At 35.2% G+C, this 17,278-nt stretch overlaps 2 protein-coding genes across 2 annotated transcripts; one reads left to right on the top strand and one right to left on the bottom strand.

The window, feature by feature from the left end:
- The first annotated feature begins 1,861 nt into the window (after nt 1–1,861).
- On the top strand, nt 1,862–4,513 carry LOC148765687 (uncharacterized). Its single transcript, XM_088812300.1, has 3 exons — nt 1,862–3,105; nt 3,375–4,366; nt 4,464–4,513. The coding sequence occupies exons 1-3, from the start codon at nt 1,862–1,864 to the stop codon at nt 4,511–4,513; spliced, it is 2,286 nt and encodes a 761-aa protein (XP_088668426.1).
- A 7,496-nt stretch (nt 4,514–12,009) lies between these two features.
- Nucleotides 12,010–14,350, bottom strand: LOC105952670 (uncharacterized). The gene is made up of 2 exons (XM_012976251.2): nt 13,913–14,350; nt 12,010–12,614 (listed from the first exon to the last, which is right to left on the bottom strand). The coding sequence occupies exons 1-2, from the start codon at nt 14,287–14,289 to the stop codon at nt 12,374–12,376; spliced, it is 618 nt and encodes a 205-aa protein (XP_012831705.2). The 5' UTR covers nt 14,290–14,350; the 3' UTR covers nt 12,010–12,373.
- Between the last annotated feature and the right edge of the window lie 2,928 nt (nt 14,351–17,278).

The raw sequence follows: 17,278 nt of genomic DNA, 5'->3' as shown, positions 1-17,278 counted from the left end.
ATTATTATTATTATTATTATTATTATTATTATTATTATTATTATTATTATTATTATTATTATTATTATTATTATTATTATTATTATTATTATTATTATTATTATTATTATTATTATTATTATTATTATTATTATTATTATTATTATTATTATTATTATTATTATTATTATTATTATTATTATTATTATTATTATTATTATTATTATTATTATTATTATTATTATTATTATTATTATTATTATTATTATTATTATTATTATTATTATTATTATTATTATTATTATTATTATTATTATTATTATTATTATTATTATTATTATTATTATTATTATTATTATTATTATTATTATTATTATTATTATTATTATTATTATTATTATTATTATTATTATTATTATTATTATTATTATTATTATTATTATTATTATTATTATTATTATTATTATTATTATTATTATTATTATTATTATTATTATTATTATTATTATTATTATTATTATTATTATTATTATTATTATTATTATTATTATTATTATTATTATTATTATTATTATTATTATTATTGTTATTATTATTATTATTATTATTATTATTGTTGTTGTTGTTGTTGTTAGAATCCGAGAGGATTCTAATTTCGGTTTTTCAGCACGTGTGTGAAAAACGTGTATAAAGCTAGGGAAGTTTCCTTAGTTCTTTAAACTCTTATTTTGTCATTAATTTATTTAATGGCCTAAGTGATTTGTTAACAAGGAATTTTCTTGACAAAAACTTTCCTTTGTTACACAACTCTTTTTCCTTACGTGAGATTAAATCTAACCTAATGGGCACTAATCTTGTGTAGTGCTCTACTATTCAACTAAGGAAGTATAAAAAGAGGAGCATCAACGTTTTTGTAGGTTGTCCCTTTTATTCGAGAGAAAAAATATATTCTGCTCTTACGTTGCTGTACTTGATTTTTTTTGATCTTATTCAAGAAGAAAAATACAGTAAAATATTTGCTTCTTTCACGCGAAAAGAAGATCGGTTCTTCGGGAGGAGAACTCAAAAGATCTCGGGAGGAGGTCGATCCGCCAACTGAGGGACTCAGCGTTGAAGGAATTTCAACCGTGCGGAACAAGGGACGTGTTGCAAAGTGAAGATTGATAATTCAGCGTAGTATACAAGAACGGCGTCGACAAAGAGGGAGTCTTTGTATTTCGATTAAATCCTATTATTGTATTCGTAAAACTAAAGATTAGTAAATTTCATTTGCAGGTCCCCGTAGATGTAGGGTACAATTGTATCCGAACCACTTTAAAAATTGTGTCTTTTTACTACTGTTTCATTAACTGTTGCAACTCTTTGTAAAACAGTAAAACGGTATTTAAAACTGAATCTGGAATTCATCGGACACGAGAAGGAGCTTCAACTACTCAACGAGAAGGAGCTTCAATTACTCTTATTTTGTGCAGATATGAATACTCAACGAGAAGGAGCTTCAACTACTCGTCCACCTCTCCTAATCGGCTCCAACTACTCATACTGGAAATTAAAAATGAAGATGTTTATCAAATCCATAGATGAGAGAGCATGGCGCGCCATCATAACTGGTTGGACACCTCCCATGATCAAAGGAGAAGACAAAGTGGAAGTATTCAAACCAGAAGCAGATTGGAGTGATGGAGAGATACTACTCGCAAACTACAACTCAAGGGCCCTAAACGCAATCTTTAGTGGTGTGGATGATAACCAATTTAAACTAATAGCATCATGTGAATCCGCAAAAAGAGCTTGGGAAATCCTTCAAGTTACATACGAATGAACGTCAACTGTAAGGACATCCAAGTTACAGATGCTGGCCACCAAATTTGAAAGTTTAAAGATGGAGGAAAATGAGACGATCACTGACTTCCATGCTAAACTATGCGATATCTCCAACGAATCATACGCACTCGGTGAACCTTACTCAGAAAGCAAATTAGTGAGAAAAGCAATGCGCTCATTACCTGAAAGATTTGCTTACCGAATTGCTGCGATTGAAGAAGTCAGAGATGTTGACACGCTCAAACTAGACGAACTCATGGGAAAACTTCTAGCTCAAGAACTCAATCATGGTGAAAATCATCGTGAAAAGCCTAGAGATAAGAAGATAGCCTTTCAAGCAGAAGCTTCATATGGAACATCCCAGAGTTCTTCAACTCAAGAAGATGAGCAGACGGTTGAAGAATCCTTGGAACTATTGTCGAAAAACTTTGGGAAATTTCTCAAAAAGATCGGAAAAAGGGGAAATCCTTCCAACGCAGGGAAACCTGTGAATTCTCAAAATCCCAGGAGAAATTCAAATCAAGATAACCCAGAGGAGTCAAAACCGAGAAGAATACAATGCCGAGAGTGCGAAGGCTTTGGTCACATTCAATCAGAATGCGCAAACACCCTGAAGAAAAAGAAAAGAATGTCACTTACTAATATTTGGAGTGATGAAGAAGACTCTGATGATGACCAAGGAAACAACGATCAAGTCACTAATTTTGTAGCATTCAGCAGCAAGGTTCCTCTGAACAGTTCAGAAACAACTGTTGCAACAGACTGTGAAACAGAATCCAGGTATGAAAATGTGTGTTCTGATAATGACAAAAATCTAAACACAAATTCTCTTTTTGCAGAGGATCTGAACAGCAGCAGTGATGAGGAAGAACCAACCTTGGAGGAAGTAAAGGAGGTATATGAAAAAATGTATCAAAAATGGCTTGACGTTGTTAAGGCAAATGACTTCCTTGAAAAGGAGAAGTTTGTGCTTATAGAGGAGAACAAGACACTAAAGGTAAGAATCTTTACTCTTGAGGAGAGGGTCCTATCTAGTGATCAAGAGAAAAATCGGTTGCAGGCTAAACTTACTCAAACTCAAGAAGCAATTGCAAAATTGAACATGTGTAAAGGTAATTTAGATGAACTTCTAGATAACAATAAGCCGAACTATAATCGTCTTGGCATAGGAGCAAGTCAGCTGCCCAAAGTTGATCTAAAACAAAAAGAAGATCAAAACAGAAAAATCAACTTTGTTAAACAAACTTCTGTCGCACAAACAGTTGCATTTGTTGAAGCAACGACGCTCCATTCGAAGAAAAGGTTTATTCCCATTTGTTTTTTCTGTCAAAATCCAGGTCACATACGCCCTAGATGTTTCAAATACTTAAAACTTGTGAAAAAACTAGTGGCTCGTTCTCTATACTCTGCTAGGGCTGGTTACTTTCCTGCACCCTCTCAAAAACCCAAAAATAAAATTGATATCTCAAATAGGCCTCAGCAAAAAATTTGGTTGAAAAGTCCACGTTTAAATGTTTATCTGCCATTACATCTTTAAACTCAAGTACTGCTAATGATTGGTATTTTGACAGTGGCTGTTCACGACATATGACCGGTGTTAAAGAGTTTCTGAAAAACTATCAACAAATCACCGGTGGAGCTGTTACCTTTGGAAACGGGAAAAAAGGTGAAGTGCTAGGGAAAGGATCGCTAAATCATGAGAATCTGCCAAAGCTGAACAATGTACTACTTGTAGAAGGACTCACGTCAAATCTGATAAGCATCAGCCAGTTATGTGATCAAGATCTTGAAGTCAGATTCAACAAATTCGCATGTCGAGTCTTAGACAAAGATGAGAATTCTGTTATTCAAGGAACTCGATCATCTGACAACTGCTATATTCTTGTATCTGTCGGTATGAACTGTTTCAACAGTTTGTCAGACTCTACAGTGCTTTGGCACAAAAGGTTAGGACATCTGAACTTTGATAATCTCATAAAAATTTCCAGCAGTGAGTATGTTAGAGGTCTGCCCAAACTCACTAAAGAAGTAGGAAGAATATGTGGTGATTGCAAAATGGGTAAACAAATCAAAAGTTCACACAGGGCTTTAGCTAATGTGAGAACCAGTAGAAACCTAGAACTCCTCCTACACACGGACCTTATGGGACCAATGCAAGTAGAAAGTATAGGTGGAAAACGGTACATATTTTTGTGTGTAGATGATTTTTCCATATTTACTTGGGTAGAATTTATTAGGGAAAAATCCGATTCTTTTGATGTGTTTAAAAAACTGTGCAAAAAGGTGAGTGTTGAGAAACAGCGTGACATTGTGAGAATTATGAGCGATCATGGGAGAGAATTTGAAAATTCTTTATTTACTAACTTTTGTGAAAAATATGGAATATCTCATGAATTCTCCGCACCTAAAACACCTCAACAAAATGGAGTGGTTGAACGCAAAAATCGCACTCTGCAAGAAATGGCCAGGGTCATGATGAACGCAAAGGAGATTGCTCCTCGTTTTTGGGCTGAAGCAGTTAACACTGCATGTTATATTATAAATCGAGTCTATCTTCGACCAGGTACCACTAAAACTCCCTACGAAATTTGGCAAGGTAAAAAACCTCAACTCAGCTATCTTCGTACCTTTGGTTGTACTTGTTATATTTTGAATGACAGAGAACAGCTTGGGAAATTCGATGCTAGAAGTGATCAAGGAATATTCTTAGGCTACTCTCGAAATAGCCATGCGTATAAAATATTCAATCTTAGAACAAAATTTGTGATGGAATCTGCATACGTTCAATTTGATGATTTTAACAATAATGCATGACCACTGGAAGAGGAACCAACAAAGGAATCAGACAACAGCTCCAGTGTCACACCAACAGTTCCATCAGTTGATGTAGCCTCTACCATTTCAGAAGAAAGTGACGTTAATTCTGAAACAGGAGATGAAGCTAAAGTCAGCCCTCTCGAATTGGATGACCAAACTCACAAGGATCCCTAAAAAAGAGTCAAGAAGAATCATCCAGTGGATCAAGTCATTGGTCCGGTAGAAGAAGGAATTCAAACCAGAGGTAAACCCAAGGTGAACTACAAGGAAATGGCAAGGTATGTTTGTTTCACTTCGACTATAGAACCCAAAAACGTCAAAGAAGCCTTATTAGATGAATATTGGATTCAAGCCATGCATGAGGAACTGGAACAATTCGTTAGAAATGACGTTTGGCTTTTGGTTCCTAGGCCTGATAATGTCAATATAATAGGTACAAAATGGGTCTTTAAAAATAAGTCTGATGAACATGGAAATATCGTTCGTAACAAAGCTAGATTAGTTGCACAAGGCTATAGTCAAATCGAAGGCATTGACTTCGATGAAACTTTTGCTCCTGTTGCTAGACTAGAATCTGTTCGATTACTCCTTGCTATTGCTTGTTTTCTAAAAATCAAACTTTTTCAAATGGATGTCAAAAGCGCCTTTTTAAATGGTATTTTAAAAGAAGAAGTTTATGTTGAACAACCCAAAGGATTTCAAGATCCACATCATCCCAAGCACGTTTTAAAATTAAACAAAGCCCTGTATGGTCTCAAACAAGCGCCTCGAGCTTGGTATGAGCGTCTTACAAAATTTTTATCGCACAAGGGATACACTAGGTGTAGCGTTGATCGAACTCTTTTCTTTAAAAAATCAAAGGGAGACATCCTGATTGCTCAAATTTATGTTGACGATATCGTTTTTGGGTCTACCTCTCAAACAAAAATTGAAGAATTTGTTAAACAAATGTCTAGTGAATTTGAAATGAACATGGTTGGGGAAATTACGTATTTTTTAGGTCTTCAAGTTAAACAAATGAGTGATGGAATTTTCATAACTCAATCCAAGTATGCTAAAAATCTTGTCAAACGTTTTGGTTTGGAATCTGCAAAAACTGTTAGGACTCCTATGGGAACGAACGACAAACTGTCGCGACAGTTGGATGCAACCTCTGTAGATCCCACACTATATCGAAGCATGATAGGTAGTCTACTGTATCTTACTTCTAGCCGACCAGATATATGCTATAGTGTTGGAGTTTGTGCCAGGTATCAATCAAATCCCAAGGAATGTCACCTAAGTGCTGTCAAAAGAATCATTCGCTACGTAAGTGGAAAAATTGATTTCGGTATTTGGTATTCCATGGATACTAACACAACACTTGCAGGCTTTAGCGATGCTGATTGGGCAGGTGATGCAGATGATCGAAAAAGCACGACGGGAGGATGCTTCTATCTTGGGAACAATCTCGTCTCCTGGTACAGCAAAAAACAGAATAGTATCTCACTTTCCACTGCCGAATCAGAATATATCGCCGCAGGTAGTTGTTGTGCTCAACTCTTATGGATGAAACAAATGGTATGTGATTATGGTATTAGTCAAGATTTATTGCATATATATTGTGACAATATGAGTGCGATTAATATTTCCAAGAATCCAGTACAGCACTCTCGAACTAAGCATATTGAAATCCGTTACCATTTCATTAGAAATCTGGTAGAGGAAGGAACTGTCTCATTAGAGTATGTCACAACGGAAAAACAACTTGCTGACATCTTTACTAAACCCCTAGATGCACAAAGGTTCGATTCCTTGCAAAATTCGCTTGGAATCTGTATTGTCTGACCTGTGCAGTTGCATAAACTGTTGCAACAGTCTGTGTCCAGACTAGCAACTTTTAAGGTTTTAGGGACACATCACACATACTGCATTTTATTCATCTAGGTTATGGATTAGACATACTGCATGTGATGAAAACTCTTGTGGATTGGATACTATCTGTTCTTTCGAATTTTGTGAGGTAGAACTTCATCAATCCCCGAATGATAGCTACAGAGGCTTTAGCTTATTTACTACCCTTCACAGTCTCGTCATGGTTAAACACTCTCATAAGGAAAAGATGCCTCTCCAAATGAGTGAAAGCTACTCTTGAATTTTTGTTAATCCTATATACAATGTCAATCAATTGGTATGTGAATAGTTCGAAGCCTTTTTGAGTTGAGTCAGTAAATCACGTGGCCGAAAGTTCGCTACAGGGCTCACTCAATTAGAAAGCCCAGGGGACTACACATTGCACGACCATTATAAATTTTATATACGGTCAGTGAATAGTTCGAAGCCTTTTTGAGTCGAGCCGGTAAACCACATGACCGAACACTCACTACACGTCTCAATTAGAAAGCCCAGGGAACTACACATTGCACGACCACAACTATCTCGCTATTTTAATTGCTCTGCCCTTCATGAAAAAGCTACCATTAGTAGTGTGTGTATGCTACCTAATAAGAGCGTTTTTGTGCTTGATTTGAGGGTACTAAATTTGTTGTTAGTCTCCTTAGTTTGTCTTTTGGAGCTTGCTTTATGTTAAAATTGAAGATAAACCCCATGGGTTTGATAGTTCTAATAGTGTCCTATTCACTTGTGTTTACTCACTCATATTTTTTTTTCGTTCACTCACGTTTATTTTTCGTCCTAGTAATTCGGTTCTGCATGTTAGGCATTAAAAAAAAAAAAAAAAAAAAAAAAAAAAAAAAAAAAAAAACCGGGGGGGGGGGGGGGGGGGGGGGGGAGGGGGGGGAGGGTTCTTTTTTTTTTTTTTTTGCGGCAATCAATTTTTTTGGAGTAACCCACTTTTCTGAGCATTTTTTTTCTTCTCCTCGAAGTTTACTTGAATTGTGTTGGGCTTCATATGCGAAGGTTGAGAGAGAGTGTGCTATATCTGAATTTGGTCTTCATTAATTGAATTTATTGTGAGAATAATAATCATATTTGCAATTTTCTCACTCGACTATTCCTAATTGTTAAACTACCCATGAGCAGACCAACACAGTCATCCCTGGAGAATCCTTTATACACGTTTTTTTCTCTCCAATTTTTTTTCCTTCTTCTTGCTCTGTTGCTTCTTCTTCTTCTTTTACAGCAAACTCCCAAAATTTCAACCAAATCGAAGGGAATCAACAACATCATCATGGGGAAACGAAAAAACATCGGTGTTTCATCCTCATCGTCCAAAAGGGGGACTTCTCGACCAGCGACCACGTCTCGGGCGCATCCACCGCCGCCTCGCCGCTCCGGTCGCCGATCTGCCTTCAGGGAGCCGTCGGATGCCATGCCTCTCGCATTTTGGGAGCCCCCACTCCTCCTCACGGCCGCCTCCGCTGACAATTTTGGCAATTTGCCAATCATTTTGGTTCCTAGGGTTTCTCCACCGCCGTCGCCGCCAGTGACGCCACCGTCACCATTCACCTATTCTCCACCATCTTCTCCGCCGCCACACCCGCCGGCTGCTCAATCGTCACCACCACCGTTTGAACCGCCATCGCCGCCGCAGTCACCACCCGCACCGGCCTCACCCCCACCGCCGCCATCCTCGTCGATCAACAAAGGCAAGGGCCCTGCTCCCACACCACCGCCACCCCGCCGCTCCCGTCGATGCGCTACTTACTCTGCCTCGCCTTCTGCTACTCCCACCACCGCTGGTAACTCTGCACCGGATACCGTGGTGCCTATCTCTGCTGTCGATGCTTTTAATTCTCGGTTCTTTCTCCGAGCGCATCAAACCCGGTGGCGTCTGGTAAGTCAACGAGCTCTTGTCTCCGAGCGTCCCCTTAGGTCCCTCGTTTGATGATTTTGGAATTTCTGCTTTACTCCGTCGTGTTGGTATTTTTGCCACTGTGACTCGAATATCTCACTTTGAAAGTCAAGTGCCCTTAGGTCCCTCGTTTGATGATTTTGGAATTTATGCTTTACTCCGTCGTGTTGGTATTTTTGCCACTGTGACTCGAATATCTCACTTTGAAAGTCAAGTGGTTCATGATTTTTACGCCAACCTAACTAGTGGAGTCTCTGATAGTCGAAGTTGTTTTTACGAACGGGTTTATGTTTTTTGATCGAGTCTACGAGTTCAATCCTACTCGTATCGGATCTCTCTTTGATCTTTCAACAGTTGGAACTGTGGCTCCGACTGTTGCTGACCCTGACCTGATATCAGGTCAGGGTCAGCAACTGTCGGAGCCACAGTTCCAACTGTTGAAAGATCAAAGAGAGATGCGATATATCAGGTCAGGGTCAGCAACTGTCGAAGCCACAGTTCCAACTGTTGAAAGATCAAAGAGAGATGCGATACGAGTAGGATTGAACTCGTAGACTCGATTAAAAACATAAACCCGTTCGTAAAAACAACTTCGACTATCAGAGACTCCACTAGTTAGGTTGGCGTAAAAATCATGAACCACTTGATGCTGATACGGATGATGACGGGGAGTTGTTCGTTGATGCAGAAGATATTCTGGACTAATTTTTTTATCGTTTTGTTGTTTTCTGAACAATGGCATGTAATAGTCTGATAGGCTTAACTCTGTTCTCTTTTGACTGATGTTTTGTTTGAACTGTTCTAAGAATTACTCTATTATGCCGTTTAATGTTTTGTCAGGTATTTGATTAAAGGGGGAGGACTTGATTATAATAAATAGATGACAAATGGGGAGATTGTTAGAATCCGAGAGGATTCTAATTTCGGTTTTTCAGCATGTGTGTGAAAAACGTGTATAAAGCTAGGGAAGTTTCCTTAGTTCTTTAAACTCTTATTTTGTCATTAATTTATTTAATTGCCTAAGTGATTTGTTAACAAGGAATTTTCTTGACAAAGACTTTCCTTTGTTACACAACTCTTTTTCCTTACGTGAGATTAAATCTAACCTAATGGGATATAATCTTGTGTAGGGCTCTACGATTCAACTAAGGAAGTATAAAAAGAGGAGCATCAACGTTTTTGTACGCTGTCCCTTTTATTCGAGAGAAAAATTATTTTCTGCTCTTACGCTGCTGTTCCTGATTTTTTTTGATCTTATTCGAGCAGAAAAATACAGTAAAAGATTTGCTTCTTTCACGCGAAAAGAAGATCGGTTCTTCGGGAGGAGAACTCAGAAGATCTCGGGAGGAGGTCGATCCGCCGACTGAGGGACTCAGCATTGAAGGAATTTCAACCGTGCAGAACAAGGGACGTGTTGCAAAGTGAAGATTGATAATTCAGCGTAGTATACAAGAACGGCGTCGACAAAGAGGGAGTCTTTGTATTTCGATTAAGTCCTATTATTGTATTCGTAAAACTAAAGATTAGTAAATTTCATTTGCAGGTCCCCGTGAATGTAGGGTACAATTGTCTCCGAACCACTTTAAAATTTGTGTCTTTTTATTACTGTTTCATTAACTGTTGCAACTCTTTGTAAAACAGTAAACCGGTATTTAAAACTGAATCTGGAATTCATCGGACACGAATATATAATTAATTTGCACGAAATAATTATAACAATTATTATTATTATTATTATTATTATTATTATTATTATTATTATTATTATTATTATTATTATTATTATTATTATTATTATTATTATTATTATTATTATTATTATTATTATTATTATTATTATTATTATTATTATTATTATTATTATTATTATTATTATTATTATTATTATTATTATTATTATTATTATTATTATTATTATTATTATTATTATTATTATTATTATTATTATTATTATTATTATCATTGTTATCATTGTTATCATTGTTATCATTATTATGATCATTATTATGATCATTATTATTATTATTATTGTTATTATTGTTATTATTGTTATTATTATTATCATTGTTATCATTGTTATTATTATTATTATTGTTATTGTTATTATTATTATTATTATTATTATTATTATTATTATTATTATTATTATTATTAGTAGTAGTAGTAGTAGTAGTAGTAGTAGTAGTAGTAGTAGTAGTAGTAGTAGTAGTAGTAGTAGTAGTAGTAGTGGTAGATAGAGAAATTGAGAGGAAAGAGAGTGTAGATATTAATGAAGAGAGATAAATGAGAGAAGAGAGAGTGTGAATATTAATGAGGAGAGAGAAATGAGTTGATGGAATAAAATATATATGTTAGTAATAGGTTTTAGTAGGTTTGAAAATTGAAAAAAAATATGAATAGTGTATTTTCAATAGAAATTTGATACGAAAAAATGGGATTTTCTGGATAATATTATGAAACAAACATAATCTCGATTTTATGAATAGTATAGAACTGGAAATTGGTTTTGGAAATGAAACCAAACATCCCAGTATCTCTCAAGCTAAAAAAACACACATCCATTTGGTGGGAGCACCTGAAAAAGCAACATGCCCGAGACGGCAAGAGCCAGATTGTCACTTGGGAAAAAGTGAGAAAAAAAAAATTATGCCGGATAATATCGGCAAGATACCTTCCTCAAGTATCACAACTTGAGACAAAATGAGTTGTCAGTGGAAGAGTTTACAATAGAATTTGATAATGTTCGAATTCTATGTGACCACATCGAGCCAGAAGAACAAACAGTTGCTCAATATCTAGCAAGATTACGCCTGGAGATTAGTGATATTGTCCAATTGCAACCACATTGAACTTACAACGATGTAGTGCTGCTCGAGGTCATGGGCGCGTGAGGAAAACAAACCTCGAGGAGTTGTTTCTTCACCTAATTCAAGTTCAACTAGCAATTACTACAACTTCAAAACCCACAAGGCAAGAGGGATCATCTGGTGCAAATTAGATTCTCTAATACATGTTGTTTCAAATGTCAGGGCCTAGGCCATATTGCTTCCGATTGCCCAAATAGAATGATTGTGACCCTGGTAGAAGAGTCAAATGATTTTTTTGTGCAAGAAGACGCTCCAGATGATAGTGGGCCTATTTTTTATGAAGAAGTAACTTATGGTGATGAATGAGAAAGCTTAATCATTTGACGACAAAGCTTAAATGCTATCCACTTAGAAGAAGATAAATGGCTTCGCAATAATATTTTCCATACCAGGTGTACTTTCCTAGGAAAAGTGTGTAACGTAATAATTGATAGCAATCCCGAACCTTTCAAAAGGATGAGGAAACAACAATTTACTATCAAAGACATAATTTTTTGCCGCCGTAGACGAAATAAAAGAAGCTTATGTTCTGGTTGGTAGTTATTGAAGAGAATAAAGAAAGACTTCAATTCCATCCACTGGTACAACCTCTACTTTAAGAATTCGGAGATGTTGTGCCAAATGATAGAACACTGGATTTGGAAACCAAACGAGGCCTTAGGATTAGAATCGACTCAAGTATTTCATATCTACGTAGTCATATCCCTCATATCAAACGAGACTTATAAGTTATACTTATCGACGAGAGGACGCACCCAACCCTATATATATACGATGAAGTTTAGACCACATCAACTAGAATACTTGACAACATTTTTTGGCAAACTAGCTAGCTAGGTAACAATATTACAATCAAATTATGCCAAAATAAGAGATGGCTTATTGGAGAATGTTTATATATGACCAAGTCAATAAACACAAGGAGTACTTGTAGCTACAAATGCTCCAATTTTTTTTATTTTTTTTTTTTTGCATGGCCTTAAATAGATATGCTACTAACTAAATATACTTTAGCATATATATATAAATTGCCAATGAGGATGACAGAAGAGAGGGAGCTTAATTCCACTTAGCCATAATTAATCGATTGTAGTCATCTGATATGGAAGTGTTTGTTGTAATTATTTGCATTTTCTTGGACGTGACCGCTGCTCGTGTTACTACTGCCGCCTTTGATCCGGCTGGTGGTGGTGGTGGAGGAGGAGGAGCCGCCACCTTCTGCTGCTGCTTGTGAATAACTGTCGGCGGGGTTTTTCCTTCGCCTCTCATTGTGACCTGCCAAACGCCTTCTGCAGCTTCTTTTGCTTTCGTCGAATTCCAAAATGTCATGAAACCTGCAGTACATGCATATCCAAGTATTTATTCTAATATAAAGTATCAAGAGACAATTAGCTAGACAAACAAATTAAAAGAATCCATCCAAATAATTGAAGTGTTTCGTTTTTTTAATTTCAAGACTCGAAGATTAGTTGTCGTTACGACGGCCCTCATGAAACTAATGTTAGTTGAATTCAAAACAATCAGGCACTAATAGAAAAATGGTTTTTTACTACAACCAATATTAACCGTTGCAAAAGGTAACAATTCGTAGTAAAAAAAAATTTGCTACGAATTTGCCCCGTAGCATATACGGGCGTGACAAAAACTTTGCTACGGTAAATAACTGTAGCAAATACTTTTTTTGCAACGATAAATCCTAGCATTTACTACGACTCCAAGTTGTTCAGTAGTAAAAGATACCTTTCAATATTACTGCTTTTTACCATAGCAAAAAAAATTCGTAGTAAAAAATCATTTTTCTACTAATAATGGTTTATTGCATTCCAGTAACCTTTGTGTTATATCGAATTGCTAAAAGCATAAAACACTACTCGTGTTATATCTAATATTAGCGCAAAAAAAATCAAAAACAAAACTTATGATGTATTTTTTACCACAAGTACCCCTTAAATGGTGAGTTTATAGGGATACCAGAAAAATTGAGTGTGTGTGACTTTTGCTAATATTGAAAACATACGGGGTTTTTTTCCAATTAGAATAAATAGAGGGTAGTACATGCAATAAACCAAAAAAGACAATAATGTTTAGTTGGGCATCATGATATATTTAGTTAAATCTTGTCTTTTCCTTTAGCATTTTTGTGTCATTTTCTTTTTGGTTTTGGGGGGGACTGTGAAATATACTGAGTGATTTTGAACACTTAATCTAAACAATAGTACATAATCATGAATATGTGTGTTTGGCCGATAGTTATTTACTTATTTATATAGATATACGGTTCAAAATCAGCCGATATGTTACATCAGGTGCAGCATCTTATAAATTCGATCGAGACAGAAACAATAATTTAACTATTTATAATATGAAACTTTATTTGTGAACACTAATTTTTTAATTAAAGTAAAAAAAGAGAGCCGATTCAAAGGATCACGTGTGTATATAAAAAAAAAAAAATGGACCAATCATCAACTCGACTAGATCCAAACAAGAAAAATAGAATAAGAATAATCAAAATAATAATTATTTTTCAAAATAATAATTATTTATATACTAAAGATCAAGAAATTAAATCAAACAGTAGTCAACTAACACACTCAAAAAACAAAAATATATAATTAATATATTTTAAAACCTGCTGCATTGCTGGCAGAACCTCTGGCGGATTCCGGCGACAACCACCACCTGGGCCTTGGCGTGGTGTTCGCAGACCTTGTGCCGCCGGTGGTAAGTCTTTGCATCGCTCAGGTCGGCGGAGCACTTCTCAGCCTGGCAGCTCTTCATCGTCGAGCTCGCACCGCCGCCGCCGGAGCTTTTCTTCGTATTAGTGGCGCCGCCGCCGCTCGCCGCTCTCTTTCTCTTGTCTTCCTGATCAGGCGCACCACCACCGCCAAACAGGTCATGGTCTTGGGACTGATGATCTGCGGCGGTTTTCTTCATATTTTCGTTATTAATAATGGGGTTTTGCTGAATCTTCAGTTGGTTGTTAGCTCTATTAATACTGATTTCCATGACAGTGATGAAGAAAACGAGAGGGGAGAATATATATATATATAAAGTGGTGGTGGAGTGGTGGGGTGAGAAGAATTTTGAGAGAGGTGGAAAGGTGGAGAGGGATATATTGTATGACTATGAGGACCACATTTTAATTTCTTTCTTTCTTTCTTTCTTTCTTCTTTTTTTTTTTTTACATATATTTTGTTTTAAATATAGAAGGATATCTTATTTTTATTATTTAATTTCATTTAATATAATCAAGGTTAATAAATCCATGAAGTATTCATATTTTTTTACCCCAAATTCAGGTATCTTATCTTATTAATAAAAAAAGTAAGGTTACACCTGCTAAATCCGAGGAAATTTTTTCCCGCTCATTTGATAGTTAATTATAATTTTCATTTATTTATTTAATTATTTATTTTTATTATTTAATTTCATTTAATATAATCAAGGTTAATAAATCCACTAAATATTCATATTTTTTTATCCCAAATTCACGTATCTTATCTTAGTAATAAAAGTAAAGTTGTTGCTGATAAACTCTTGAGATTTAATGGTATCATTGATTTACAGTAAATTTACTGAGGCCTGTTATGGGTGATAAAGAAGAAGATTCGTCAAAATTCAACATTAACTTAGATAAGATAAATATACAACCATATTACATCAAAAATATACAGTTAAATTAATAAATATGGCAAAACAAGTGGATGGGGGATTATCATCAATATATATAGCAAAATATCAAAAACAAATTGAAACTTCAATTTGTATTAATTTTACTTTAATCCCGTGCATCGCATGGGCCAAAAATCTAGTGAGATTATAATAATGAACTTATTTTACATAGCCCTAGGTACCAAATAAACTAGGGATAAACCCAAGCCAAAATCATCCGTTGACATACCCCTGGAAAAGTAAAAGTGCTATACTACCCTTATATGTAATTTTCGGCCAAACTGCATTCAACATTTCTGGTCATGCATTTAACATTTTTGCAGATATATTTATTATTATTATTCTTTTTTTTTTCTTTTTTTTTTATATATATATAAACTTGTTTCTTTAATTTATATATATTTTTATTAATTAGTTTTTTTTTAAATCAATATGTTTACTGTGTTGAAAATAACTACATGTAATTATATGTAACTGTGGTAAACTATAGTAATTCGTAGTTATGTTTTTTTTTACCCCATATTTTTAGTCGATCAATTATATATACACATGAATATTGTCTTACACAAAAGAAATTCATAACCCCAACAACAAAAATTTACAAATTTCAATATTTGTATTATAAATCACCTCAGAACCAATAAAATACAAATCGAAAATACACAGATTTATGCATATGTAACTACATGTTACTATATGTAACTTGTAATGTATACAGTCTGTTGAATACTGTAACTTGAAGCAGATGTAACTTCAACCAATTTTTTCACACCTTCAAGGAAAGGATCAATGACTTTCATTTAGATGCAATTGCAAAATCAAAACAAAAAAAAATATTTTAGTGCAAAAAATAAAAATTGAAGGAAAATCAAAACACTCAAAAGTTAACAAACACTAAGAAAGAGAGAGAGAGAGAGAGAGAGAGAGAGAGAGAGAGAGAGAGAGAGAGAGAGAGAGAGAGAGAGAGAGAGAGAGAGAGAGCCATAGCTGCAAAATGCTACGAATTTTAGACCAGACCGCCAATGACTCCTCACCCCAATCGCCTCTTACCAAAACACTAGCCGCCGCTAACCACCCAAGGTTACGCGCTCACAAATGAAAAAAATATAGAAATAAATCTGACAATATAAAAATGAATAAAATTGCCATCAAAATATAGATCTCGACGAGAGGAATCCAATGGTGGGTAGCCCGTCAAATTCCGACTGGCGGAACACAAAATACACCGACGGCAAGACCTACCGTCATCGAAATACGCGCCGACTGAAAAAAAATTGCACAAACAGATCCAGCGCACCAAACTGAATGAAATCACCACCAAAAGAAAGAGCTCGACGAGAGGAATCTAACGGTAGGTAAACCATCGAATTCCGACCACCGGAGAGAGAGTTATGACTTCGGGAAGCAACTTTGCCGGTTGGAAATCTATGGGGGCGGGATTTGAATCTGAGAGTTGAGAGAGGAAGAGAGAGACGACTGTGAATGACTAGGGTTTAAAACTGATTTTAAAAGGGCATTTTAGGTACTTTAGGATGGGCTAGGGGGTCTGTGAAATTAATTTTAAAATAGAAGGGATATGCACAAGGATGTAATTAACTTGGAGTTATATATAATTTCCATATGAGGGAGGTCTCTAAAATAATCCCTGTAATAACCATGAGATTATGACATAAATATGATTTGTATTATCCTGCAATGGATGGTATGATGGTTGAAGCAAATGAGCACGTGACAATTGATTCGGATTCGAATTTTCTTACTAATTAACAGCCGCTTGGTCGAGTTTGTTATACATGGTTAACCTAGTATAGTTTACATCTCTCGTATGGTTTGTAAGCTATTATACGAGAGTGCAGGTGTATGTATAAATTTTAGGTTAAATTACATCTACACCTCTGAGGTATGCTAAAATATATTTAAGATCCATATAGTATTGGTAATTACAGCCGTACCCCTAAAACAATTACCGGAGCCAAGATTTCATCTCACTACAAAAAAAAGCATCTTTTGTGACAAGTTGTTATGACGAACAAAAATATCGTCACAATACATGCTAGATAGTGTGACAACATACAATTTTGTCACATATTTTTGAGTTTTATGCGACAATCTTAATTTTATCGTACAAATATAGTTTTATGGGACAAAAGTATTTAATCGTCATATAAACAAACGCGGGCTTGAACAGGGGATAGGCGCGCACTGTGTCGTGACAATATATATTTATTCGAGACAAAATAATTGCGTCGCAATTAAATTTTACGTGTGACAAAACTTATATCGTCACTATAAAACAAAATTATATAAAAATAATTATTTTCGA

The sequence above is a fragment of the Erythranthe guttata genome, chromosome 13, assembly GCF_056151865.1.
Source record: "Erythranthe guttata isolate IM_541 chromosome 13, IM_541, whole genome shotgun sequence".
Lineage (NCBI taxonomy): Eukaryota > Viridiplantae > Streptophyta > Magnoliopsida > Lamiales > Phrymaceae > Erythranthe > Erythranthe guttata.
Note: the sequence above shows the minus strand (reverse complement) of the source record. Positions and strands in the feature narration are given on the sequence as shown.

What these genes read in the sequence shown, in the direction of transcription:
- LOC105952670 (XM_012976251.2), bottom strand. Translation starts at nt 14,289, where the DNA reads ATGGAAATCAGTATTAATAGAGCTAACAACCAACTGAAGATTCAGCAA. An exon ending in TTCTGCCAGCAATGCAGCAG is followed by an intron (nt 12,615 to 13,912) that starts GTTTTAAAATAT and finishes CATGTACTGCAG; the next exon opens with GTTTCATGACATTTTGGAAT.
- LOC148765687 (XM_088812300.1), top strand. Translation starts at nt 1,862, where the DNA reads ATGGAGGAAAATGAGACGATCACTGACTTCCATGCTAAACTATGCGAT. An exon ending in ACGCTCCATTCGAAGAAAAG is followed by an intron (nt 3,106 to 3,374) that starts GTTTATTCCCAT and finishes GTATTTTGACAG; the next exon opens with TGGCTGTTCACGACATATGA. An exon ending in TCGAGTCTATCTTCGACCAG is followed by an intron (nt 4,367 to 4,463) that starts GTACCACTAAAA and finishes TTTGAATGACAG; the next exon opens with AGAACAGCTTGGGAAATTCG.